At 50.0% G+C, this 24,489-nt stretch overlaps 9 protein-coding genes across 9 annotated transcripts; 1 reads left to right on the top strand and 8 right to left on the bottom strand.

Annotated features, from left to right (window-relative positions):
• Positions 1–220: 220 nt before the first annotated feature.
• Positions 221–3,867, bottom strand: SPT23 (Spt23p). The gene has a single exon (XM_019129549.1). The coding sequence runs from the start codon at positions 3,673–3,675 to the stop codon at positions 262–264; it is 3,414 nt and encodes a 1,137-aa protein (XP_018983933.1). The 5' UTR covers positions 3,676–3,867; the 3' UTR covers positions 221–261.
• A 1,506-nt stretch (positions 3,868–5,373) lies between these two features.
• YME1 (i-AAA protease) lies at positions 5,374–7,158 on the bottom strand (the record flags this gene model as incomplete). Its single annotated transcript, XM_019131336.1, has 1 exon — positions 5,374–7,158. A coding segment is annotated over one exon (1,785 nt), but the record flags the coding sequence as incomplete, so codon positions are not given.
• Positions 7,159–8,019: 861 nt separating this feature from the next.
• Positions 8,020–9,963, bottom strand: BRN1 (condensin subunit; the record flags this gene model as incomplete). Its single annotated transcript, XM_019131931.1, has 2 exons — positions 8,020–9,299; positions 9,366–9,963. The coding sequence occupies 2 exons, from the start codon at positions 9,961–9,963 to the stop codon at positions 8,020–8,022; spliced, it is 1,878 nt and encodes a 625-aa protein (XP_018983931.1).
• Positions 9,964–10,434: 471 nt separating this feature from the next.
• Positions 10,435–12,809, bottom strand: BABINDRAFT_162803 (uncharacterized protein). The gene has a single exon (XM_019129548.1). The coding sequence runs from the start codon at positions 12,344–12,346 to the stop codon at positions 10,928–10,930; it is 1,419 nt and encodes a 472-aa protein (XP_018983930.1). The 5' UTR covers positions 12,347–12,809; the 3' UTR covers positions 10,435–10,927.
• An 818-nt stretch (positions 12,810–13,627) lies between these two features.
• BABINDRAFT_17677 (uncharacterized protein) lies at positions 13,628–14,464 on the bottom strand (the record flags this gene model as incomplete). Its single annotated transcript, XM_019131024.1, has 2 exons — positions 13,628–14,024; positions 14,073–14,464. Coding segments are annotated over 2 exons (789 nt in total), but the record flags the coding sequence as incomplete, so codon positions are not given.
• Positions 14,465–15,434: 970 nt separating this feature from the next.
• Positions 15,435–16,523, bottom strand: BABINDRAFT_9361 (uncharacterized protein; the record flags this gene model as incomplete). Its single annotated transcript, XM_019132952.1, has 1 exon — positions 15,435–16,523. One exon carries the CDS (start codon positions 16,521–16,523, stop codon positions 15,435–15,437), a length of 1,089 nt encoding a protein of 362 aa, XP_018983928.1.
• A 1,163-nt stretch (positions 16,524–17,686) lies between these two features.
• LYS1 (saccharopine dehydrogenase (NAD+, L-lysine-forming)) lies at positions 17,687–18,793 on the bottom strand (the record flags this gene model as incomplete). Its single annotated transcript, XM_019131920.1, has 1 exon — positions 17,687–18,793. The coding sequence occupies one exon, from the start codon at positions 18,791–18,793 to the stop codon at positions 17,687–17,689; it is 1,107 nt and encodes a 368-aa protein (XP_018983927.1).
• A 261-nt stretch (positions 18,794–19,054) lies between these two features.
• Positions 19,055–22,191, top strand: BABINDRAFT_172314 (anaphase promoting complex subunit; the record flags this gene model as incomplete). The annotated part of the gene is made up of 2 exons (XM_019130877.1): positions 19,055–19,074; positions 20,271–22,191. 2 exons carry the CDS (start codon positions 19,055–19,057, stop codon positions 22,189–22,191), a joined length of 1,941 nt encoding a protein of 646 aa, XP_018983926.1.
• Positions 22,192–22,489: 298 nt separating this feature from the next.
• Positions 22,490–23,734, bottom strand: BABINDRAFT_9358 (uncharacterized protein; the record flags this gene model as incomplete). The annotated part of the gene is made up of 1 exon (XM_019132951.1): positions 22,490–23,734. The coding sequence occupies one exon, from the start codon at positions 23,732–23,734 to the stop codon at positions 22,490–22,492; it is 1,245 nt and encodes a 414-aa protein (XP_018983925.1).
• Positions 23,735–24,489: the final 755 nt, after the last annotated feature.

The following is a 24,489-nucleotide window of genomic DNA, read 5'->3' as shown; positions in this document are numbered from 1 at the left end:
TGATCATTAGACGTGAACTAGGTATACAACGAAGCGATCAGCTGGTCTTTATATAAACTAGCTGACAAAGCTTTGTCTCAAACTTGTTCAGAGGTTGGTACGTTATTAGTATTTCCCGCTCTATAGCTTCACGTGGGGCACCTGCAACACCTCTACTACATAAAGATTATCAAAAACTAGCCATAAATTAACCAGAAATACAAACTATACGCGCGAAAAGAAAAAAAAATATAAAAAGCATAGTACACCCCCAAACCCCCCTTAAACTTCGACAAACTCCGTGACCGCAGCCAGGATCAGAACCGCCTGGCTGGCAAAGAGGCCACTCACACGTTCCTTCCCAAGCATGATGGTTCCCAAGGTGGAACGCAAGACCTTGCTCGACGCCTCGGTAATCTTCTCGGTGTAGATAACATTAATACCAAACTGGTGGAGCACGGACGCGGAAAGAATGAGCAAGAGTACCGGCAACCAGAAGAAGAGCAACATCTTATCCTGGTTAAGATGCTTCTTCTTTTCCAAAAGCATCACCATATCGTCCCCAGAGTCCGACGTGTGATTAGCCCTGTCATCTTCAAGGACCATGGAAGAACCTTCGAGAGACGGGCCTTGGGTGATCAGAACGGTCTTATCCTCCTGTACCTTGAACAACTGGCTAGGAGACGGATCGTGAGGGAACAAGTCGGAATAGTTTGGCAACGAGTCTGACTCGTCATGGGAGTGCGTGTGATCTGATTGGAAAACGTTTCTGACACGTCTCCACAAGGTGATCGGAGCTTCCTGAGACGATACTGACGTACGGCGCTCGGTGGTGCTCGGAATATTAGAGCCAAATGGATGTTCATTGTCGGCATCAGACGAGTATTCATACTCATCATCCCCATCTTCATCCTCATCGACCTCGCGTTTACGCTCGGAGCCAGCTTCCAGCACACTCGGAGCATCGTCAACGACAACCTCGGTCATTTTCAGAATGTGCTGGCCAAAACCAAACACCATGCTTTCCAAAGAATCGTAGCTGGAGGACTTTGGTAACGGCGCGCTTCTCAATTCCTGCGGCTCCAAGTCATTGAACATGTCCAACACATTCAAGTCACAGTAGTCCTTGAGCATCTTACCGTTGGACAACTTCACATCCCACTTGGCCTTGCAGTCAACCAAAACCTTGATCAAGCGGCGGTTACCCGTCATCCCGGCGTAGAACAACGGGGTAAGCCCCTGTTTGTCCTTACAATCGACCTTGCACCCGTGGAAGATTAAAAACTTGACCAAATCGGTAAAACTCTTCAGCGTAGCAAGATGGAGCATCGTCTGGCCCTCAGGAGTGCACAAGTTGAAGTTTGGCGTGGTGATAGGGCAGTTAGGAAGGTCCACAAGCGAGAGAAACTTGGTGAGGATCTCCTCGGTGGACACCCCGGACTGTGACAAAAGGTTCGCAGTGTTCTGGGCGTTCTCGTACCATTCGTCGGTGACGGAAGCGCTAGTTGCGTCACTGGCCCCGTGGGCATTACCACTGGCACTTCCCAATGCGTGGGTACCGCCGGTGCTGTCGGTCCCGACGATCCGTTTGGCAATATTCCTGGCATCCTCCAACTTACCGTTCATCTTCAACCCCACAATCTGCAACGCCAACTCGATCAACTGGCGGTCGGTATCGTCCAAGTAGGTGAACACCTGCTGGTGCGCCCCGCTGGAGTACCCAGCCTGGGTGCTGTTCCAGCTCTCGTAATTTTCAAAGCTTACGAGCACCTGTCCCGGTTGCAGCGCCGGCGGGAGATACGTCACAATCGTCGAGTCGCTCCAGCAGTGCGTGGCTAGCGCCTGATTAGCACCAAACTTGACCACCATGCCCGGACGGAAGTTGCACCCCAAAAGCGTAACCTCGATCCCGCCTCGGATAGGGCCCTGAGCTGGGATGATGCGCTGGATGGAGGGAAAGTTCGGCGGGGGCGGCACTGGCATGTGCACCATCTGATGGTGCGAGTAGCTCTGGAGCGACGCCATCAGCGGGTGCTGCAGTTGTACCACAAAGCTGTTGTTTGCCACGCTCGGCGGGGTGCTCGCCAACAGCGGCTGGTTCACGGAAAAGTCAGTTTGGTGCGAGATGTCCATCAGAGACACGGTCGACGGACGGTGGCCGTGGGGAACGCTAGGAGGCGTGAAGCTGTTGCCGTTCAACGTCATGTTCATGTACGACGTCTCAAGAGGCGAATGCAACATTGACGGCGGATCGAAGTTGCCAAAGCTGTTCTCCTCCACACGCTTTCTCTTACTCGCGCGGGTTCCGGCGTCGAAGCTCATGTAGTTTGGATTCGTGCTCGCCTGGTCTGTGGTATGCGGCTCGGAGGAGAAGGATTCGTCCACCGAATTGGGCGACCCTGTCACGGTCTGCTTCGCTTCCTTGGGGTGGGGCGTGACGGTGGAGTGTGTTTCAGAGCCGGCACTACCCATCCCGCCCGCATTGTTCTTCTTCCGATCCATGATCATGATCGAGTCGCTGAGGGCACGGGAGACAATTTCGTCCTTGTTGTTGCGCAACACAAACAAGATCTTGAACCCCTTGGACTCGTTGTGGTGTCTGCAGTAGCACACGATTCTGGCGCTGAGCTCCAAGGCCTTGCTGGTGGTGGCGGCGTCCAACCCGGTGGGCTGTGGGAAGGAGATGATCTCCTTACAGTTGAAGATGACCGCGCGCTTGCTGACGGAGTCATCCCACGACTCGTTGCCTCCGGTGGGGGCCGGGGTCGCGGGGGCGAGCAAGTTGGACTGCTTTCTTCTGGAAGCACGCTTCTGTTCACGCTTGATACAGCGGGAGCAGATCTCGCACGATTGGTTGTCGGACGTGAGCACGTAGGTATCGAGATATAACAAGTGCGGCTTTACTGAGGCTGGGAGCTCGTTTGTGAGACACAACTTCGGTTTGGAGATAAGGTCGTTGGAGAGGTGGATCAAGAACTGTTCCGGAGGCGGCAGAAACACCAACTGCAACTTGATTTGGGTTTCGACTCTCAGGCAGGAGGGTAATCCTTTAATCACCATGTGGTGGGGGAGCTTTTTGTCGTTGTTAAACTGGGCAAGGGACTCCATGGCCTTTAATTCTTGCTTTAAGGCCTGTGGGAGCTCGATCTCAGTGTTCATCGGTACCTGGGGGCTGCCAAACTTTAACTTAGAGAGTTCGTCGCGTGCAACTTCGTAGAGCTGGAATTCGCGAGTGGACATGTTCGCATTCGGACTCGCAATAATACTTGCACTTCCACTCACATTTCCATTCGGCTCATTCATCATCACTTCGTTTGTGCCTCCGTTGCCCATATAGTTTATCTCTTCGGTGATTTGCATGTTCAACTCATCGGTGATGAAGCTGTTGAACAAGTCGTTTGTCTCGACCATCTCCGGCTTTACAAACGGAAGAGTTTCGAGGCCGTTGGACGGTGGGGTGTGGAAGATGTTGGTGTGGTTTGACGACGTGGATGAGTCTGCGGGGCTCAACACTGGTTCGCCTAGCGAGCGGGGCTGAAATGTATACTGAATATCGGCCATCATGAGGTCATTAGGGGTCTCGCCCGCCTCGCCTTCACTGAAGACACGTTGGTCGAGAAACTCGTCGAGAAGGCTGTCGTGTTCCATTTTCATGGTTTCAAGGAGCTGGTGGCTCATGTTTTCCGCCATTGCCATTGGGGAGGTGAAGGGATTGGGTCACGATTTGTTGGGTCTGGTCTGAATAGCACTGTGGGAGCGTGCAATAAGTCGGTATATAGAGCAATAATTCGGTTTAGGTAAATATAACGTATAGATACTGAGATAGTTAGGCTGAAGAGGGGGGTGAGTATTTGTGGTTGCGAATTCAGGTTATATTTTTTTTTTTTTGGTTCTGATTTTTGATGACGCTATCAAAATTCTCCCTGCAAATGGTTGGGCACGCGTAATATTTGGATGCCTAGTCGATTGGCAGGCCCTCGGCACTGCCCAACGTATAACTGCGTGTGTGCACCGACTCACGTGTATTTCGTCGATCTTGCTGTAATTGCCAAAAAGCCTAAATGGCTGTTTCCGTGATAATTAAAGAGGAAAACAAGAACTAACCTAGATCTGGGTTTCAGGGCCGGTTTTAAGTACATAGATAAGGAATAGAATAAGGATGAGGTCTCAAACTCGATAAAAACGGTATTACCTTTAAACTTCTGGCGCTGATTATAAAGCTTGGTTTGAAAGAATACGGACCTCTCATGGGGTTCCATAGCCATCGGCACCATGGCCCCTGTCCTAGTTTCCGCTTTGGTGACGATCCGAAATTTAGGGGCCCTTGGCCTAGACTCCACTGTAGAAGACACAGTGCTAGACGGCGCCCCTCGTGCGGAACGTTCCGGCTCTCAGTTCATTCCTTTGTTATATCGTTTTGTATCATATCTCTATCGTTTTCATAGCCTCCGGGTTATATTTCGTGCGAACACGTTGTGGAAGCTTTAAACCTAAAACACCAGCGGCGATGATCGTCCCATATTGTGAATAAAGGTGAATCTCCGATGCTTGGCATTCGGCTTTAGTCTAGCCCTCGAATTTTAGTCTATCCCCAGAACTCTAGTCTTGTTCGACGGCCGCCAATACCTTGGAGGCTACGGAAAGCTACCTTGGGGATATGAACTTTTTTGAACCACGGGCGTGGCGAAAAGTATTGCTAAACATATCTCTGAGGCTTCAACTGACATGAGGTTTAAGCGTGAAGCCATCCAAACTGTGGCATCTGCCTCACACGTTGCATTAAAGCGGTTTGTGTGGGAAAATACAGGTTTAACCTCGTTTTGATACACCAGATATATAAGAGAAGGGGGGCTAGAGGGGAATCCTGTGGGTAGAGAGACGTTTAATCGGTAAATATGATCCCGTTGAATTATTATAATCCTCGATAAACGTTCAACTACGGCATCCAAAGGGAATCAACTTAAGGCGTTTAGTTATATGCAGTGTTCTAGATATAGTCGTGATCATTTCATACCCAGGAGAAAACTATATCCTGATATGAGACATTTACATACTAGGTTGTAGTATCAAAGAATCTTTGGTTCTAGGTGGTAAACCCTGGGCGAAGCTATTCGACTCCCGCTCGTCGCCATAGAAAGCCGCTAAGAAGTTATGGACTACCTTCCTAAATCAACCTTTTATCATAAATATGGCAGATATGGCCTGTTTCACCATCTATTCACCACCAGGTCAACTACGCTTCTTAAATTTGTCATTAACATCAATGTAATATTTACAGGTTCGGAATTCATCGAACTGGTTGCGCACATACTTATAACCCGCATGCTTCGCTCATGCTTCAACCCTCACCCCAACCTTCTTCTCCTCCTTCTTCTCCCCTGTCTTCTCCTCTGTCTTAATCACCGTGTTGCTGACATGTCTAGATCGGTTAATCCTTTCCCCGCGACAAACCTTCTCCATCTCGTCCTTATTCAACGTCTCGTACTCCAACAAACCCTGCGCGAGACGTTCCAACTCAACGCCGCGCTCCTTCAACACGCTGCGTGCGCGGTTCTCCGAATCGATCAACATCTGGCGCACCTCCTGGTCGGCCAAGTCGCGCAACTTCGGTGACCACGAGTCCCAATCATCTGCCATACGCACGGGTCCGATCTTCTCACTCATGCCGTACTGTGTGACCATTGCGCGCGCAGTACCGGTCGCACTTGCCAAGTCGGACGAACAGCCACTGGTGGTGTTGTCCGCACCGTTCTTGTACTCCTCCGCGATCTTGCCTCCCATGCAAACATCCAAGCGTGCGAAGCATTCCTTGCGCGTAATGTCATGCTTGTCCATTTCTGGTAACTGGAAGGTGACTCCCAACGCGCGGCCACGCGGCAAGATGGTGGCCTTGTAGAGCGACGTCGCGCCCGGGGTGTACAACGCCATGATTGCGTGCCCCGCCTCGTGGTACGCGGTGTTCGCGCGCGATTCCTCCGTCATCACCATCGTCATCTTCGCAGCACCCATAAGGATTTTATCCTTGGCCCACTCAAAGTGCGCCATGTCGACCGCAAGCGCATTCTGCTGCGACGCGTGCACTGCCGCCTGGTTCACCAAGTTCATGAGCTCCGCCCCGGAGAGTCCCGGGGTTCCGCGCGCAATGACCGTGGCATCAACGTCGCCGCTCGTCTCCACCTTCTGCATGTGGTGCCTCAAGATGTCTGCGCGCCCCCTGACGTCTGGCAATTCCACGTTAACCTCCTTGTCAAACCGGCCCGGTCTGGTCAATGCCTTGTCAAGCGACTCGGGGAAGTTGGTCGCACCAATGATGATGATCCCTTCCGTTTGCGAGAATCCGTCAAGCTCCACAAGAAGCTGGTTGAGGGTCTGCTTGGCGTAGGCCTGGTCCTTGGGGTTTCTTTTGCCTCCGATGGCATCCAACTCGTCGATGAAAATGATCGCGGGCGAACGCTCACGCGCCTGCGCAAAAAGCTCGCGCACGCGCTTCGCGCCGACCCCGACATAGAGCTCGTCAAACTCAGACCCGGACATGAAGAAGAACGGCACACCCGCCTCGCCCGCGGTCGCGCGCGCAAGAAGCGTCTTACCGGTGCCCGGAGGACCCGTAAGCAACACGCCCTTCGGCAACTTTCCGCCCAAGCCGGTGAACTTGGCCGGGTCCTTCAAAAACTCCACAATCTCCTCAAGTTCCGCGCGTGCCTCATCAACGCCGCACACGTCCGCAAACGTCACCGTCGACTGCGACACATCGATCGACTTGTCGTTCATGTCGTTGTTCTTGAGGATGCCGGCCTCCATGAGTGTCGTGAGGAGGCGTGAGCCGGCGTACGCCACGAGCCCGAGCGTGATCACCCACTTGAGCCACTTTGAGAGGATACTCCAAACGGACTCGGTGAGCACCACGTGGACGGGGGCGTTAGGAGAGCCGTAAGAGCCGGAAAAGCCAGTGCTGCCGTGGATCCCAACCCCAGAGCTGGCGAGCTTGCCCACGGACTCGGCCTTGGCAGAGCTACCCGCCTTCTGGAGTGCAGCCAAATAGAGCTGTGTGCACTCGGCATCCGCGGCGATGCCGGGGGTCTCGTACCGGGAGACGACGATGTGGGGGTAGTTGGCGTCGAGGAGGGACTTGTAGAAAGCGGACTGCTGCGCGGGGTTGGAGAGGTTCAGGTTCGCGAGCTGTTCCTCAGCAGCGAGAGCGGCTTTTGCCTGAGCTGTAGCGTAGCCGCGACGCCCAAGCGGCCAGCAAAGGGAGGCAAAGTTTCTAGGCGACGCAAAAACAGAGGTGGCGCGGTAAACGCCCTGGGAGGACACGTGGGGGAAAAGTCCTGGGTGGCTTGCGGAGCGCTGTATCAACTTGGCCCACTGTGACATGTTTATAGCAAAAGGTTTATGGTTCACTGCAGTACCCGTGGTTATCGATGGGTGTAGATGAGAGTGACATGAACGCAAGAAATGATACTAATTCTGAATTGGAGTTCGCTGACAAAAGAAAAAGTCGTGTGCAGCGCAGACTGGTGTTCGACGGGCTTCCACGGTGGCAAGGCAGGGTAACGGGTTGAAAGGCTACAACGGGTGGGGATATCGAGTTTATAAGGTCTGGTGTGGGTTGGTGTTGAAATCTAACTCCACAGCTCGGCAGTTCTAAAATGGATGGAAATAAAGAATGGTGACATATTCAGGTGATTCGTAGGGCACTCTTTTTAGTTAGTATTGTATAGTATGTACCAAGAGCGTTAAGCAGACTTAACTACGTCGACCAACTTTAAACTAAAACTAGCTGTATAGAACTGTGCTCGATCGTGGTGTCAATGAAATTCATGTCTGGCTCCCATCAGAATTACCATAAAAGTATGTATTTACCAAATAATCTGTCTTTACAGCCCTGTAGCTATTTCAACTCTAATTAAAACATCCTTATTAAACTATGCATCATAAATAAATCCGACTACAAATCCTACTAGTCGGATGCATCACAGATCTAACATTTCAATGAAAAAATCCTCAAGGCATACAATATCCAACAGTAGAAGTACACCCCTACGCAATCAGCACGCTCTCCAACCCCTGGATGGCCATGTCGGTCAACTCATCATTATTGGTGATCGTTAACCCATGCTCATTCGCCAAATGAAGCACACAGATAAAACAGAAACTGGTGGACAAGTCTTTCCGGGCCTCTGGGGCGTAGAACTTGGTGATATCCCGCACCACGTCGCTAAATTGTGTCTCCTCTTTCACCTCCTCGCTCTTCCGCGTGGCTAGGGCGCTCCAGATGTTATCCTTTAGCAACTTGACATCCACCTTCTTTGCCGTCCTCGCGTAATTCACGTACTCTGGCCGGACCTTTCGTCCGAGCAACGCGTTCAACGGCTGCGAATCCGGCGGGTCCTCAAAGGCCTGGCCCATGTCAAAGTCCTGGTTGAAATCGTCCTCAATTTCATCGTTCGCAGGCTCCGGGCTGACTTCTGGATGGTCATATGCAGCCGCAAAGAAGTTTTCATCCGCCACTGGCTCTGGCGATGAGACCTTTGGTTTAATCCGCATCTGCTTCGCAAATACCGCGATGTTCACATGGGGCTTGAGCCCGAGCTTTGTGAGCTGTACCGAAGAAAACTGGATATCCACCGGCAAAATATTTTTCTCCTTGGTCATGTCTGCCTGCTCCTTCTTGGTCATGTTAATCATGTGCTTGAGCTTGGGGATTTCAAATAGCACATCTTCCTCGTCGTCTTCGTCCAAGCCCAGGGCTACGGCCTCTAAAAAGTTGATCACAAGCTTTTCCTTCTTTTTCCGTGGCTCGACAGAGCCCTCCTGCGGGGTATCCGCGGGCTCCTTTCTCCCCCGGTTTTTGATCGCTGATACCCGCCAGTGCTCGGCCCCACGCCAGTTGTTCTTCAACGACAGATCAAAGTACGCCATGAGGTCGTGGTCGATGATGTTTGCCACCACTCCGTCGTCAACTGCCTCGTCGAACGTTCCGTCGGGAACCACTTTTCCGACGCCGGTGCTGGCTCGCGACACGTTTCCGTCGGAGTCGTCGTCAAACATCTTTTCCGCGTCTGCTGGAAGCGCGCTCACGTTCTCAAAGCCCATGTCAAAGTCCTGGTAGTCGTTATCGGAGTCCTGGTCCACAGGAACATCAATCTCGCCCTGCATTTCCTCGAGAAGCACCTTAGCGTTCCGCGGGTCTTCGGCGGCCCGTTCAAGCGCGCGGAGCTGACTGCAGACCTCATATGTGTCGAGTTCCGCGGGGGTGTTGTAAAGGAAGTATTTTAAGTTGGAAATATCCACAGGGAGTGCGATTTCTTCGGATTTGACTTTGATCGAAGAGAAAGATATGTCTTTGGTTTTATTTTTTCCGGAATCAACATCAGTTTCTCCACCTTCAGCCTCATCAATTTCTCCACCTTCGGCCTCATCAATTTCATCTTCTCTTTTCATCTGCTGAGTGGTTGCGTCAAAAACCACCCTGCCGTCACTGTCGATCGCCAACGTGTTCAACAACAAGCTTTTGGCTCCGCCTTCATCAAACTCAGCCAAGGCCTTTTTGAACAATGGGTCGATGGTCAACTCCTTCTCAAACACCTTTAACCGTAACGCTTCAAACTCCACCAACGTCTTGGCGTTGCTGAGGTTCCGGCGCGATGTTTTCTTTGCCTTGGGGTCATCTTCCCCCTCCTCTCCCTCTTCATCCTCCTCGTCCTCTTCCGCTGGGGCTGCCTCGCTCGCCTCGTGCTGTTTCTTGGTGGAAAGCCCCGTAAGTAGCTTCCCAGTCTCTGTCGCCACAGAGTCGACCCTCGACAGATAGATCTTGACACAGCCGTCGAGCGTGGCCAGCGCTTTCTGGAAGTTTATGTTGTTGTCGCCGTCCGTAAGCACGCGCAAGTCATGGAAGTAATCGATCAATGCCACATTCCACGAGTTGGTGCTATTGATTTTGTTGTCTGTCGCGAGCTTGATCCACTCCTCGAAGTTTTCCATGCTGATATTGGTGGTGGTGGAGGTGGATCTCTGGTGGCGTCTCACGGGGAACACGTCGTCGTCGTCGTGGTCGAGAAGCGAGTTGGAGGCGTTTCCCACGCGGGTTTCGGGTGACTCCGGCCCCGTCTTCTGTCTCTTCTTCTTAGACTGGATGTATGACATGGCGTAATCGTTGAGATGTGGGCACTGATAGATCTGTGGTTCAGTTATAGCTTTCACCGTCGTTAGATATAGTTCTATCTGTGTTTAAGGTTATGGTGCGATAATTTGATCTGGATATAGAAGCTGAAGAGTAGGGTAGGGGCTGGAGATTGTGTTTGTTTACACTTTTCATGCTACGCATCACAACATGCGTCCTCATTTACACGCACGGAAAGGGACTTCTCGGCCGGGTGGATAACGGTTCTGGAGAGGTCCTAGTAAATGATCCATAAGGCCATATTTTGGAGATATACATGTATGCTAAAAATACCTCAACATCAGGATTAAAGGATTTCAACCTACACGTAGAAACAGTTGTCGCCGTGAATGGTTGGCTAGAGGCGATAACGCCACCACTCGTGCATACAAGGTTTCCATGCACCATGCAGCAGTCGATGGAACACAATATTCAGTGTTCCAATAGTCAATGTAATTGTATATCTGTCCGCATTGTACCGTAAATTTTAAATGATTTTTGGGTACAAGTAGTAACGTTTTGTGAACCTGACATCCCAATCTGTTTAAATGGAGGTTTACGCGAGATGGACGACATAGTCTATTTTTGTGCCCGTTACAGAACTAATGCTAGGGGTTGGACCATTAGACTTGGCAATATAAAAATAAAAATAAAAAACATAGGAGAACAGAGACATTATCTATACTCGACATTTCCTTGCATCTTGAAACCTGCCTGCCGCTCTTATGGACATTCCTGAGTACGAAGCAATTCTTCCAAGCTCTCTTCTATCCCTACCGATAACCCCTAGCCAAAGATCAAGTCCATAACAAAGCAGAAATAACCTCCCCAGGTGGCCTGCTCGACGATCCCACGCAACCACTTCGGCCGCACCAGGTTAAACACCCCACCACACTCACCCTCACCCGTGAAATCGCTCTCCACACCGATCCCGTACTTCAAGTACCGCCGGATGTTGCACGCCAGCAAAAAGTTCCACCACTTGGTGCGCTGGCACGGCGACACACGCAACAAGTTCTTCAACAACGGGCCGCGCGGGCCATCGATGTACTTTTTCAGCCACACAGACCAGTGCTGGCGCGGATCCTTCATCGGCAATGTCTGGTCGCCCCAGTGGCCCGTGTAAAACAACCACCGGCCATCAGCGTACTCCGTCGCCTCTCGGAACGGCACAGACCCGTTACCGGGAGTCAACCGTGCACCGTCAAACGTGTAGGCCAAGTAGTTCAACACCGGGTTCCAGAGTGACCCGCGGTCTGCATAATCGTTCAACATGGCGTACGGTAAGTCGTGGGGGTGCTGTCCAGGACTCGCATAGTTTGCGTGAGTCCCCCGTGCGCTAAAAAGGACGGGCTGGGTGTTAGAAAGGGAGCCCTCGGTAAATTTCATTGGATGGCTCCCGGAATCGTCAGCAAACTTCTGGTTCCCCTTACCAGCGTGCTTCATTGGCTTGGCCAAATTCGGCCCGTATTTTTCCATCGTCTCATACTCAAATGCTGCCCCGCCCCCGTGCGCAGACATCCACACAAGTACCGGCTCTCCTTCATAAAACCTTACGAGCGAGTGTTCCCAGTCGCCAACGTGGTTCCCATACGGCCCGTGGCCCATCACAAACGGCCCAAGATTGAACGAATAGAAATAGAACCAGTATGCATCGACCCAGCCGTTACCCTTATCCACCACTAGCACTGTCGCCGGGGCATCTTCCAACCGGCCGTCGTTCACGTCTGGCTGGTTGTGCACCCCGGTAATCCACGCGGGGTCGCCGTCGAAGTCGGAGTGGGACTTGAAGAAGATATCGTCCTCACCGTTGATGTCATATCCCGCATCTGTTTCGTCGCCAATTGGCCGGCAATAGGTTTTAGAGATGGTTGCGAGCTTCGTAAGGCTGAGGGGAAACTCACCTCCCGGAACGCTGCTACCGTTGCGGAATTCTAAATGGAAGTTTTTAACAAACTGGGCCGGGTCGTACGGCATGTACTTTTCCTCAGAGTAGAGGTAGATCGCCGGGGCGCACTCGGAAACGTACAGGGGGATCTCTCCAGGCTTTAAGCGCCGCTCCATCTCATTCGGGTTGGGCACAATCGGCGGCATGTTGCGGAACCTAGTTGAGGATCTGAGAACATTTGTAATTTTTAGCTCCGCTTCGGCAGAAAGAAGTTGGTGGGCAGCCACAAGCGGCGCAAGGAGAAAGAGGAGTAACATGAGTGTTGGTACTTATGAACCGAATTAAGGAGATGTGTTCTGAGGAACGGCCTGGGGGATACGTTTGGGATTTGGGGGGGTATTTTATGGTGGATGTAACCTTTGGCGATAGGTACAACACTAACTAAAGCCAGAAAGAGGGTGGATCCGTATAAACTACCGGAGGCGTGTAATCCTTCAGGCGCTATACCAAATGGATGCAATTCAGGTATAACGGGTTAGCCTGGTATCGTGATGGCTGCAAAGGTGGAGACTCCTGTTAGGATAAAATACCACCGAACACGGCTTATAAAGGCTTCAGGTGGTCCACAAACAGAATGGTAAGGCTGCGTGGGGTTAATGGATTCACTATCACTGATGACAGGGACAGTGAAATGGGGGGATGTTTTATATAATTCCAGTAAAACAGTAAAACAGTACTGGTAGTTTGTTGTACAGTGTATATTAAAACTGCGATAAAGACATTCAGGCAACGATATTACAAGGCTCTGCGCTATTTTTGACAGCTTTTGCTGCGGTTATCGGGCCAAAAGTTCCGATAGCGGACCGCTCGAATCCATTAGTCCTGTGCGAGGAAATCCGATGACGTCATAAAAAGAGCCATAGCTATGATTGGGCTCAACAGCATGCCCTATTAATGTCCGAAAGGGTGGATGGTTTAAATCTGTATCATTAAAATTGAAGGTCCCACTATCCTATTTGGTTGAATATTCAATATCGGTGATTATAGAGCACAGACTTATGCGACGTGCCCCCAACCAACATGTTATTCTGACCTCGGGCTGGGTATGTCTGCCCACCCTCCAGGGCATAACTGGGAAGAAACTATTTACGTTACACTATAATACAAGGTTGAGCTAATTTTTTTATTAATCTCCAGAGTGTTATGAATCCTACTTGGGCTGGTTGAAACCAGAATCTATAACGGAATGACTGAACTTTCGTAGTTCATGCCTATGCGATACACCCTCTTCTGGCTCTATCCCCAATTTCTCTTCCCAACTCCCCTTCCCAATTCCCCTTTCAATTATCAAATAGCCTATTTCTGGTCCTATAAACATCTACCCTCTTTTATGGGCTTCTCCATTCTTATAGGTAAATCTCAAGTGATCCTCATCGATGAGTATGAATCGATATCGAGATGACAGACCTTTTGTTTCGAGCTGCCCTCCTTTTTTCTCACCATATATCCAATTCCTACATTTTACTCTATCATTAATCATCTAATTATTCTATTTCTATGTACAGCCGACGCTACTTTTTCGCAGCTTCGATTCTGAGCTTCTCCTGGGCCAAGGCCACCTTTAGGAGCTCCTCTAGCTTCGGTGCGTGCAACTTTTCAGCCAACTCCTTAATGATCCTTTCATTCAACACTACCTTTTCACTGCCATCAAACTTCTCTATGTTGGCCCCGCCATTATGGTAGCACTCGTCCAACTTGTCAAACTTGACAACCTCCAAATGAGACTCTTCCTTGCTGGTCCCCTTCAAAAATCGTAAATGTCTAACACCCTGAAATGCCTCAAAGTGGCACCACGCGCGGAACATGAGCCAGAACAAGGGAATGTTGGGCAACACCGGGATCAACCCAAACGGAATCGTGAAGGGCGCCCCGAGCGCACACAACACGATCTTGCGCAAGTGCATCTGGTCGGTGGACAAGAGACTATCGACCAGGCTAATAATTTGGTGGTTCGACTGGAAGGTGGGGGCGTAGAGGGGTAACTTGATAAAGTGGTCTGCCATGTTAGCGGTGATCTCACTGGGCAAGCTCTGGATCTGGAGCGCCGTCAAGACCTTATGAGAGTCTTCGTCGAGGTGGTCCTTGGCAGAATCTTTCTGTAAGGTGCGCTTGAGCAACGCCTGGGACGGAATTGAGCGTAAACTGCCCTCGTTGTACGGGATCTTGTGCAACAACTGCTTCATATATTGAACGGTTTTCTTGTTGATGGCCAAGTCTGAGTCGCAGAGCTTCTGCCAGCCCTTGGCTCCGAGCCCGAGTAACCTCGACAGCACCCTTGTGAACGGAGAAGACGTGTCTATGGTCTTTTCTTGGTCATGGATGCAGTAGACAAAGGACTTTTGCGTGGTGATGGGCAAGGAAACCAAGTGAATCGGCTGGTGCTTGTTCAACGGGATGATGGAGTTGAATCTCGCAAAATTTGGCGCGCGAAGCACTCTAAACTGACTGGATGACATAGTGAGAGAAAATGAAAGAAAATAAAAGAAAGTTGGAGGTTTCAGTAAAGACTGGAAATATAGTTGCTCCGATGGCGTTATCCTGCCGGGTTTTTCAGCTATTTAGATTACGCGAAAAAAAGAAATTTCAGTCCTAAAAAGAAACCATGAATCAGATTCAGGGCCCAGTTTCGGCCGTAGCATAGAGGTAAAACCGCGCTATTGAATAATCAAAGAAGGGAAAGTTGTAGGGGTTATTCATTACACGACTGTGCTGTGTTTCGAGCTATGGTCATTGCTCTCAGGGCCGATCAGAAAACTGCGAGGAACCCATATGAAAAGCTCGACCGAGATGGTTGAAGGAGATGGTTTGTTTTTCTATTTCAACGTGTTCTGGAAGATGTTATTAGTGCATATTTATAGAAAGCGTGCTTAGATATGGAGCTGATGTGTCGGCATTATCGAGGTTAGAGACAGGGTGCATACGCACGGCTATCCAACGCGCGCTTCTCCGGGGTGAGCCACTTCCCTTCCCGGACTCCTTTCGAATTCAGGGGTTCTTTCTTATACTACATACCAGTCGGTATACATTGCCATTGTCTATAGAAATACCGAAGAGAGCGATGATCGTCTTAACAGATCGGGCCTGGACTGCTGTTCTCTTTATGGAGTGTCCGCCTATATCTATAGACTCAATCTTGAAAGAGACCCAAAATTAACGCCCAGAATAATGAGTATTGGCGTGGCCATCGGTCAGTGGTTTATCTTTTGTAAATTAAAGCACCTCGTTAGCGCGACCCCTGGTAGTTTAAACCCCTTGAAGAAATCTCCTCAGGCGAGGCATTTTCATTTGGTGGCATCACTTTCACTTTGAGGCTCCCCCCACCGGTAAAGCTATGAGCTTTCAAACTTATCCCAACTCACCAAAGCCGCGCCACCCCTCCTTAACCAACGTCCACTCCTTGCCCTCATCCCCGTCTTTCTCTATGATACAATACTTTTCCCAGATGCCCTGGGCCTTCCAGACGAGCACGAGACAGTCCTCACCCGACCAGCCGAGAACGCCCTCGTCACTCGGCAGAACGTGGTCGTCGACACGCGCGGACACAAACGACCAAGTGGACTGAAAGTACTGTGGAAGCGGGAGCGTGAGCCGGTTCAACACATGCTTTCTATTAGCTCCACTCAAGCTCACATTAAACACGTGGAGTGTAAGCTTATCACTCAAGACTGCAAGCTTCGAGCCATTCGGGGAAAACGCCATAGAGGTCACCACCGCACGATCGAGTCCTCTGCGGAACTCGTGGAGCAACGAGGTGTTGGTTGTGGAATGGACTCTGATTATCGTGCCCTTTTCTGAGGCACTAGCAACCATAGTGCCCAGCCGGTTGAGTACGAGACACCGGACCGGGGCCTTGTGCGCCTTGATCAAGCTTACAAGATTGCGTTCCTGACCCTTTGGCGAGACGTCCACTAGCTGAATCTGGCCCACCGTTCGGCCTGGAAACGCCAATATCTGGTATGCGTCGCTCGGTGTTGCATTCACGGACAAGTCTGCGATCCCATGCCCATTTTCAGCCGTATCGAACACCGCTAACGGCTTCGGGGGTGACAGAAAGCCATAAACGTGGACGCGGTTTCTCACCACAACCACAATCCGAATCCTCGAGAGAAGCACCCGCATTACTGGGTCCATGAACTCAATCACGAGCGAACTCTTGCGCTTCAAGTCATCCCAGATGATGACTTTGTTTCCTGGGAATTTTGGTGCTCGTCCACCGCCGATGAGCGCGAGGTAGTTTGTGCGGTGAAGCATCGCCACGCTACCTATTCCACCGTCAAAGTTTCGCTTCACCTTGAGCTGCATCGGGTCTGCGTTGTACACGCGGAAGCCCAGCTCGTGGCCAATCGCGAAGCAGCCCTGGTCCTGGTTGAATGCCGCGCAGAGGAGCTGGGGTGTGGCTGGCAGCGTTTTTGAAAGCGGTTTGTGAGTGTTCATAATTCTATTTTAGTAGGGTGTGTAGACTGGAGTCTGAAGCTGATTGAAATTGGTAAATGCAATGACCCAAGCTGTTTTGATGGCCTGGTGATAAGCTCTAGATTTTTTTACCCGACCTGGTATAATTGGTCTGGTGTTTTGGTCAAAAATAGCTAAAAGTGGTTCTCTGGCGCTAATCTGTATGAGTGATCTAACTGATTCCGCCCCTGTAGTGATATGCCGGCGGTTAATCTGATGCCCTTGACTGAACTGGCGATGGATAGTTTCACTAATCAAATATGATTGGATAACTCCGTTCTCTCTAGTCTTGTAACCTGTTGATCGTGATACAGAGACGGATTCTGGTCTCAGGCACTGCTAAAATCGCGAGAATCCGAGCCACCAGGGAGGGTGCGGCACGCCCTTATCGTAAAACTGATGCACTTTGATTGGCATTTGAAAATATACCGATTTGCCAAAAACTAATCAAATTATTGGATCATGGGGTGGATTTTTATATAATTCTGCTCTTATTAAGCAGATCAAAGGTGAAAACCAATCACTGAGAGGGTTAAATATTGGATGACGGCGTTAAGATTCTCCGTGCTGCAATACCTTCCCGATTAGGAATATTCTCGTGCAGCCATAAATATGAAACGCTACCTGAAACTACCTCTAATTCATAATGGCACTCATTTAAGGATTGGAATCACTTAGCTCGAATTTTTGTAGTTTCCAAGCGACATCGATCTTTTAGTTCTATCAAATATTTAAAAAGTCTCTGAGAACTAACCACATGGATATAGCCCGTGTTTTCTCAATCGGGAAAGCGCATGTACGATCCTCAACGGTTGGCTATACCTGAGCACTTAGCACGTCCATCATTCAGTAATCCCTTTGAACCCTGGTAAAAAAAATAGTACCCAATCTTGTGCTTAACAGTCAGACACCTTAACCAACTTGGCCACGAAACCCCTAGGCTAGGGAAGGCGGGTAAATCATAAGTAGGCGAAATCATAGCTAAAGCTACGTCTTCAGAAAAATGCTAGATTCTATATTAATCCTGATAAGAGCAACCCACTACACGGAAATAACCGGATATTAATCTTCATTGTATAATATACAGAGCCTCATTCCCCCCGGAAAATCCATATCCGTTCAGGGTCGTAAGGCAGGGTGGGTGCTTATAATCTGGAAATGTGGTGTTCAAACAACGCCTTGGCTCTGGCCCAAACAGGTGCGGTCTCTCTTTGTGGTAACTCCTTCAAGGATGGTAACATGTCGGTGACAAAAAACTCAGAGGCCTCTCTCGGCAACAAGGACGGTAATTGGTCGATGGAGATGACAGATAACTTTGGTCCTAATGTGGTGTCCACAACAACGGTTGGCTTAGAGAAGACAGTGGCAATGGTGTAGACCGGAATTGGGTTGTGTGGATTGGTGGTATCAGCAGAAACATCAACAATGGTTCTCAACTTTCTGTTGGCATCGTTCAAGGTCTCCAAGTTGGTAAATGGAGGAATCGGCTGGGACAAGTAGATACAATTGATGAAAATATCGGCTTCGGTGATTTCAGCAAACGGACCACCCTTCTTGGTCTCGGCCATGTCCCACTTGATAATATTTTCCTCTGGAATACCGACTTTTCTCAACAAATCGACGGCACCGGAACCACATCTGCCCAAAGCTCCGATTACAAGACATCTAGGGGCCTTGGCACCGGTCTTGTACGCAGCCGCCAAGTCGGCAGAAACATCTCTGATCAATTCCTTCTCGTTAGGGTAGGCCTCGACACCGGCAAGCTCCTCGAAATCAGCATGAGTCTGCTTGAACGCCCAGTCACGGGCACCCAAAGCGGCACCAGCAAAACCGGCATAGAAACCAAAAGCGGCGACACGTCTACCTTGGTCATTTTCCAAGAACTCAATGTCATACAAAGTGCCGTTGCCTTCTGGGAATCTTCTCAAGACATCCTCCCAGCCACCTTGGTTCTTGTAGCAGTGGGCAAACTGAATATGTTCGTGTACCAACGGGAAGGTCTCGTTCTCTGGTAATTCCTTCAACCCAAGAATAATTCTGTCAACTGGGGCCTTCTTCCAGGAGCCTTCCGGCACGATCTCACAGCCGACAGCGCTGTACTCGGAGGACTTGAAAGTTGACTGGGAAGACTCCTCGACAAAGATCTTGAAATCGCCAGTGGCAAGCAAGTTGGCGGCGGTGGACGGGGTCAAACCGGCACGGTGTTCCAAAGGCTTAGTCTCAGCTCTGAGGTGGAGAATAACTGGGGACATGATGTGTAGAGAGAAGCGGGAGGGTTTTACTTGGAAAGTATGATGAAATGAGGAACGAGATTGTGATTAAGTCGGGACATTGCAGTGTATTTATATAGTATCCACTGAGGAATAATAATTGTCAACTCCCCCTCTATCTACACCCTCTATCTAAACACTTACCGCGGTTGTTTACCATTCCAGACGGTTTCTGTGCGTATGACAAACTTTACGTACAGGACCCCCAGAAAACCATATGGCCCTTATACTTACACACAGGTCATGGCATCTCTGACTCAGAGGTGCACATGTCTGTACAGGATTCTAGAGATTAACCGCGCTCGTGGACGATTTGGGCAATCCTCACAGAGCATGAGCGAAGAGTCATACGCAAAAGTAAACTATAGAAATATTTCGAAGGAAACAAGGTATCTGATTCTCCGAGTAGCTTCAAATCTGAATAAATTGAGTTAACTGGTAATGTCAACTCGTATATGAATTTGAACGAAAATCTCAAGCGAGAAAAAGTTTGTGCAGGTCGTACAGCCAGCCGGAGACATGCCACCTCTGATGCTATCACCCTAACCCCTAAGGGCAGTCCCAGAAGGTGGAGCGTGGATAGATACGGGATACGGTAAGTAAGATCCTTGGATCTGTCTTGCATAATAGGGTGGCTTTGGATTTGTGAAAAATAACCCAAATCCTTCGTATTCAAGGTGATTTGGAAAATAAGCGTAGAAGCAAGTATTAATAAATATAAAATTAATGGGTATTAATTATATCTAAGATTCGTTTCCTTCAACGTTATTGAAAAATAGATTATACCTATATATTTATTGTACTTTTCAATAAATATATAAGTAAAACAATAGCATAAGGTTATCTATTAATACTCAAGTTAATATACCGTAATATATACGATATAATTTAGCATAAAGATTGAATAATTTCATAGATATACTTATGGCACACCACAGGATCGATTAGTATGAAAATTTGAAAATTTTCGCATGGCCTGCAGTATAGTTTTCCCACCAGGCCCATCTAATTGCGAGTTTGGCAGACAATTCATAAAATGTCCTATAGAACCATATGGATCCCTAAAAAGGAACATCTCAGCTATCCCTTCAGAGCCAACTGTTTATGCCGTACCCAGATTTTGGCAAGACCTCGATAAAACCCAAACCAAGCTGGCTTAAACTTCTGCTCACTCCCGTTCTAAACGACTCGTCGAAAGTCCCCAGCTCGTCTTGTACTTTATCACGCCGCACCCACCGGTTTTCGCACGCCCATAGAGCGCAAAAGCAAAACACGCCGACGGCTTTCAAAATAGGCTGTTACCTTTGCTTCAAAGCATATAGCATATCACATACCGAGTGTACCAATAGCTTCCTATAGCATCAACTCCTACGATATCCTCCATACTCTCATTATTGCATCGCATCTAACCCCCACCCTATCTCATTCCAACCCTATCTCATCCCATGGCGTTCAACAGTCCCTCGCAGCACAACTCAACGCTCACAATTTCGCCGCTCGTGTCGAACCGACGCCAGGACTTCTTTGCAACCCCACAGAACCCCACGCTCTTTAACACGCCGGGCTCGAACAACAATCTGACGTTTCTCACAACGAGCACGTTTGACCCGCACCCGCTAGCCAATGCCGCCGCGCCGCTTTCGCAGGCGGAGAAGTTGCGGCTCTGGCGCCACGACGCATGGATGCAGCACCACTACAAGACGGCGGAGTACGTGGGCGACAAGGTGCTCGCGTTGACGGGTGACCCCAACGACGCGTTCTGGCTCGCGCAGGTGCACTACGCAAGCGGTAACTATGTGCGTGCGCGGCAGCTCTTGCTGGGCAAGCAGTTCGACGCGTCGGTGTCGTGCCGCTACCTCGGTGCCCTCTGTCTCACGCAGCTCGGGCAGTGGGACGAGGCGCTCGACGTGCTCGGCGAGGTGAACCCGTTTTCAGACGCGTTCCCGGTGAAGAACCAGGACGGCGGCATTAAGCTCGAGGCGTCCATGTGCTACCTCCGCGGGCGTATCTTTGCGCGCCAGAACGCATTCGAGCGCGCCAAGGAATGCTACAAGGAGGCGGTCATGGTGGACATCAAGTGCTTCGAGGCGTTTGCCGAGTTGGTTGAGAACCACCTCATGGCGCCGCAGGAGGAATGGGAGTTTCTCGCGGCGCTCACCTTTGACGACGACGATGAGCTCGTTCGGCTCCTCTACACCACGCGCTTGAACAAGTACATGCACCTCGGCCAGTACGAGGATGCAGCGCAGCGCTTGCGTGACGAGTATAGCTTAGGCGACAACTGCGACGTGATGCTCAGCCGTGCGGACCTCTTGTTTGTGCAGTGCAAGTTCCAGGCGTGTCTCGAGGTGTGTGAGGCGGTGTTACGGCGCGACCGCTTCAACTTCAGCGTGCTCCCCAACTACCTCAGCTGCTTGCACGAGCTCGGAGGCAAGAACAAGTTGTTCTTGATGGCGCACAAATTGGCCGAGAACCATCCCACAAGCCATGTTACGTGGCTCGCCGTGGGGGTCTACTATCTCAGCATTGGGAAGATCCCCGAGGCCCGCCGCTATTTCTCCAAGTCCTCGCTGATCAACCCCAACTTTGCGCAGGCGTGGATCGGCTTTGCGCACACATTCGCGGCCGAGGGTGAGCACGAACAAGCCATTAGCACCTACGCCACCGCTGCACGCCTCTTTCCGGGCACCCACCTTCCCAACTTGTTCTTGGGCATGCAGTATCTCCAGATGAACAACCTCGTGCTCGCGGAGGAGTACCTTGCGACGTCCTACTCGATCTGCTCCACGGACCCGTTGTTACTCAATGAGATGGGCGTGATCCACTACCACAAGAGCGACCTCAAGAAGGCTGAGTTCTACTTCAACCAGGCATTGGCCGCTGCTAAGTACTTGAATGCCGATAGCAAGGCCTGGTTCTCCATCCACGCCAATTTGGGTCACGTGTACCGGCGCCTTGGCCAGTTCGACAAGTCGCTTCACTTCTTCCACCAGGTCTTGCGCGTTGGCGGCACTGATGCCAACATTCACTCTGCTATCGGCCTTGTGCACTTGAAGATGGGTGCCGTGTTCCAGGCTATAGACACCCTCCACGACGCGTTGGCCATCGCCCCGAATGACCCCGTCGCCTCCGACTTGCTCAAGCGCGCGTTGGAAGAAAACATGAACGGTGAGAACGAGGCCCTTCGCCGCACTAGCAGCCTGAAACCCCGCAAGCAACGCCACTCCATGCAGACCCCGTTGGTGCACAAGTCCCGTTCGCGCATGGAGCACGGTAACTCGTTGCTCAGCGACGACGTGAATTTGCTTGCTAACGACTTACACAAGGGCGAAGATTCCAGTGATGACGACGACGCGATTATGGATATTGAAAGCGACTAGAAAAGGACCCGAGGAACGGTTGCGGTTCGGTGTGCTTCCTAGAGCAGGTATGTTGGTCCCAGTACCGCGGATATATTGGAGATTTTTAACCTGTACTTTACGAACGGATAGGAGATCGAAAGTCAGATCCTATAGGAAAATAGCATTCTGCAATGGCAACAGCTGCGATTATAGAACGCAAAGTCAGACAGCTCTTGTCAATGATTCCAGAATCCAGCCGATGCTATTCCCAGTTACGATAAACCCCTTGCCAATCTACCTTTAGCTTGCTTCCTATTTTTATTATACACTATTGTAGCTACTCTAACAGAACGCTGACCTGAGTCTTTTTAGCCTTCTTGGTCTTCTTCTTCTTGTTCTTGATCATCTTCTTCAATTCCTCACCGTCGGTCTCGTTTTCACTGTCGTCGTCGATATCAGCGGCCTCCTCGAGTCTTCTCTTCATGGTGTCGAATCTCTCAACAGACTCAGGGGCCAACGACACGGTGGTTAATCTCTCGCCGGTGTCGTAGACGGCGACCTGGTCTCTCAAGGCCAAGTCCCACACGACAATCTTACCGTCAGACGAGACAGAGGTCAAGAACTGTTTGCCGGACAGCTTGAAGTAGATGATGGAAAAGTTCTTGATTCTGTTGGTGTGCCCGAGCAAGGTGAATTCCGGCTCGAAGGAAACGGTATCGATGTCTTCTTCCTCCTGCTCCTCGTCCTCAGCGTCTCTCAAGAGGTTTTCGATCTTGTAGAACTCGAGCGCACCGTTGCCCAAGCCAACCACGACGTACTCTGTGTCGTCAATCTTGTAGGTGTCAAAGTGCATGATCTTCTGGGTGAACTTGATCTTCTTAGCGATTTTGGCGGTGGCGGTGGTATACAACAAAATCTTGTTAACCAAGCCGACTAAGAAGTGCTTCCCGTCGAGCGACCACTTAACGTACTGCCCAGACTCGCCCAAGGTGTCTCTGCCCTTCATCTTCAATACAGCAGCCTTCTTGGCGGTCATCAAGTTCCATAAACGGATGGTTTTATCGTCGGAGACGGAGATGGCGACTCTTCCGGATGGGTGAATCGCAATGTCGTTGATGCGCTCCTTGTGGCCCTTTAACTGGCCAAAGACTTCCCAGTCCTTGGTGCGCCAGATGACAATCTTCCCATCGGCGGACCCGGACAAGAGCCATTTCCCAGTCTTACCGCTGGTGGAGTTGATCACCTGGTTCTTGTTGGCCTCGTCCAAGGTGGCACCCTCGTTGGAGAAGGTCAAGGAGGTGACGGAGCCCACGTGCTCTAACAAGGTCCCCAATTCTTTTCGCTTTTGTAAATCATAGATTTTGATCTGCTCGTCATTACTGCCGGTTACCAAATACCTCCTGGCAATGTCCATGGCCTGGATGGACAAAGTGTGCGCCTGAAAGTGGAAGATCGGCTGAAAGACCGGAGTTTGGCCGTTCAAGATAAGAGAGAGACATAACACATTGTGCTCGTAGGAACCGACAATGATTCTAAATTGAACGGGCTGTGCATCCGTTTGGGAAACAGCTTCTTCAGACATGGTATGATTGATGGATGAAAGAGAGATAAGATGGGGGTTTTCACTCGTTAAATGCTGCTTGTCCTTCTGAAATTTTTTTAAGCCGCATGCGCGGGCTTCTACCCAGAGGATGTACCCGACTTGAGGCTTAAATATTAACGTGGTGAAGTACCAAACCTTTCACAAAACTGGGATTAGATTGTGTAAGTTATACGGGGCTGAAGCGACAGAAAATTCGTGGTACTTATAGTGCTCTGACATGAAAATTTTGGTATGTCGATGTGAAGTGAAATACCTAATGTTTGGGGGTGCTTTTCGGATCGATATCTGCGTATGACCGTACTACTTGAGAGATGTATATAGCACGGTTTATCACTTTTCGAATTGCTTTAGAATGGAGGGCCTTTAGTTTTGTGACAAGTGCGGAGGGGGGTGTACGTTATTATAGCTTACAAATTATACTATACAGGCGTTAAGTTTCATGTGCGATATGTCTTGTAGGTAATAGTAGATAACCATTAGCTAAGAATATTCTTGATTTTATCATATACTAGATATATTGAGAGAGTGAGGGGTTCCTATAATAACCGTATCACGTCACTTCGGATAAGGAAAGGATCCGAGAAGCCGAAGGATGTAACACCCTTAAGATGAGGGTTCCGCTGGCCTAAGTCGGTTTTGAGTTGCTGCGCGATAGTTGTACCTTAGATTATTATGCCACCGTATTCGTATGATGACGAATCCTACAGGGTCGGCATTTGCTTACAAATTCCTCG

The sequence above is a fragment of the Babjeviella inositovora genome, assembly GCF_001661335.1.
Source record: "Babjeviella inositovora NRRL Y-12698 unplaced genomic scaffold BABINscaffold_10, whole genome shotgun sequence".
NCBI classification, from domain to species: Eukaryota; Fungi; Ascomycota; class Pichiomycetes; order Serinales; genus Babjeviella; species Babjeviella inositovora.
Note: the sequence above shows the minus strand (reverse complement) of the source record. Positions and strands in the feature narration are given on the sequence as shown.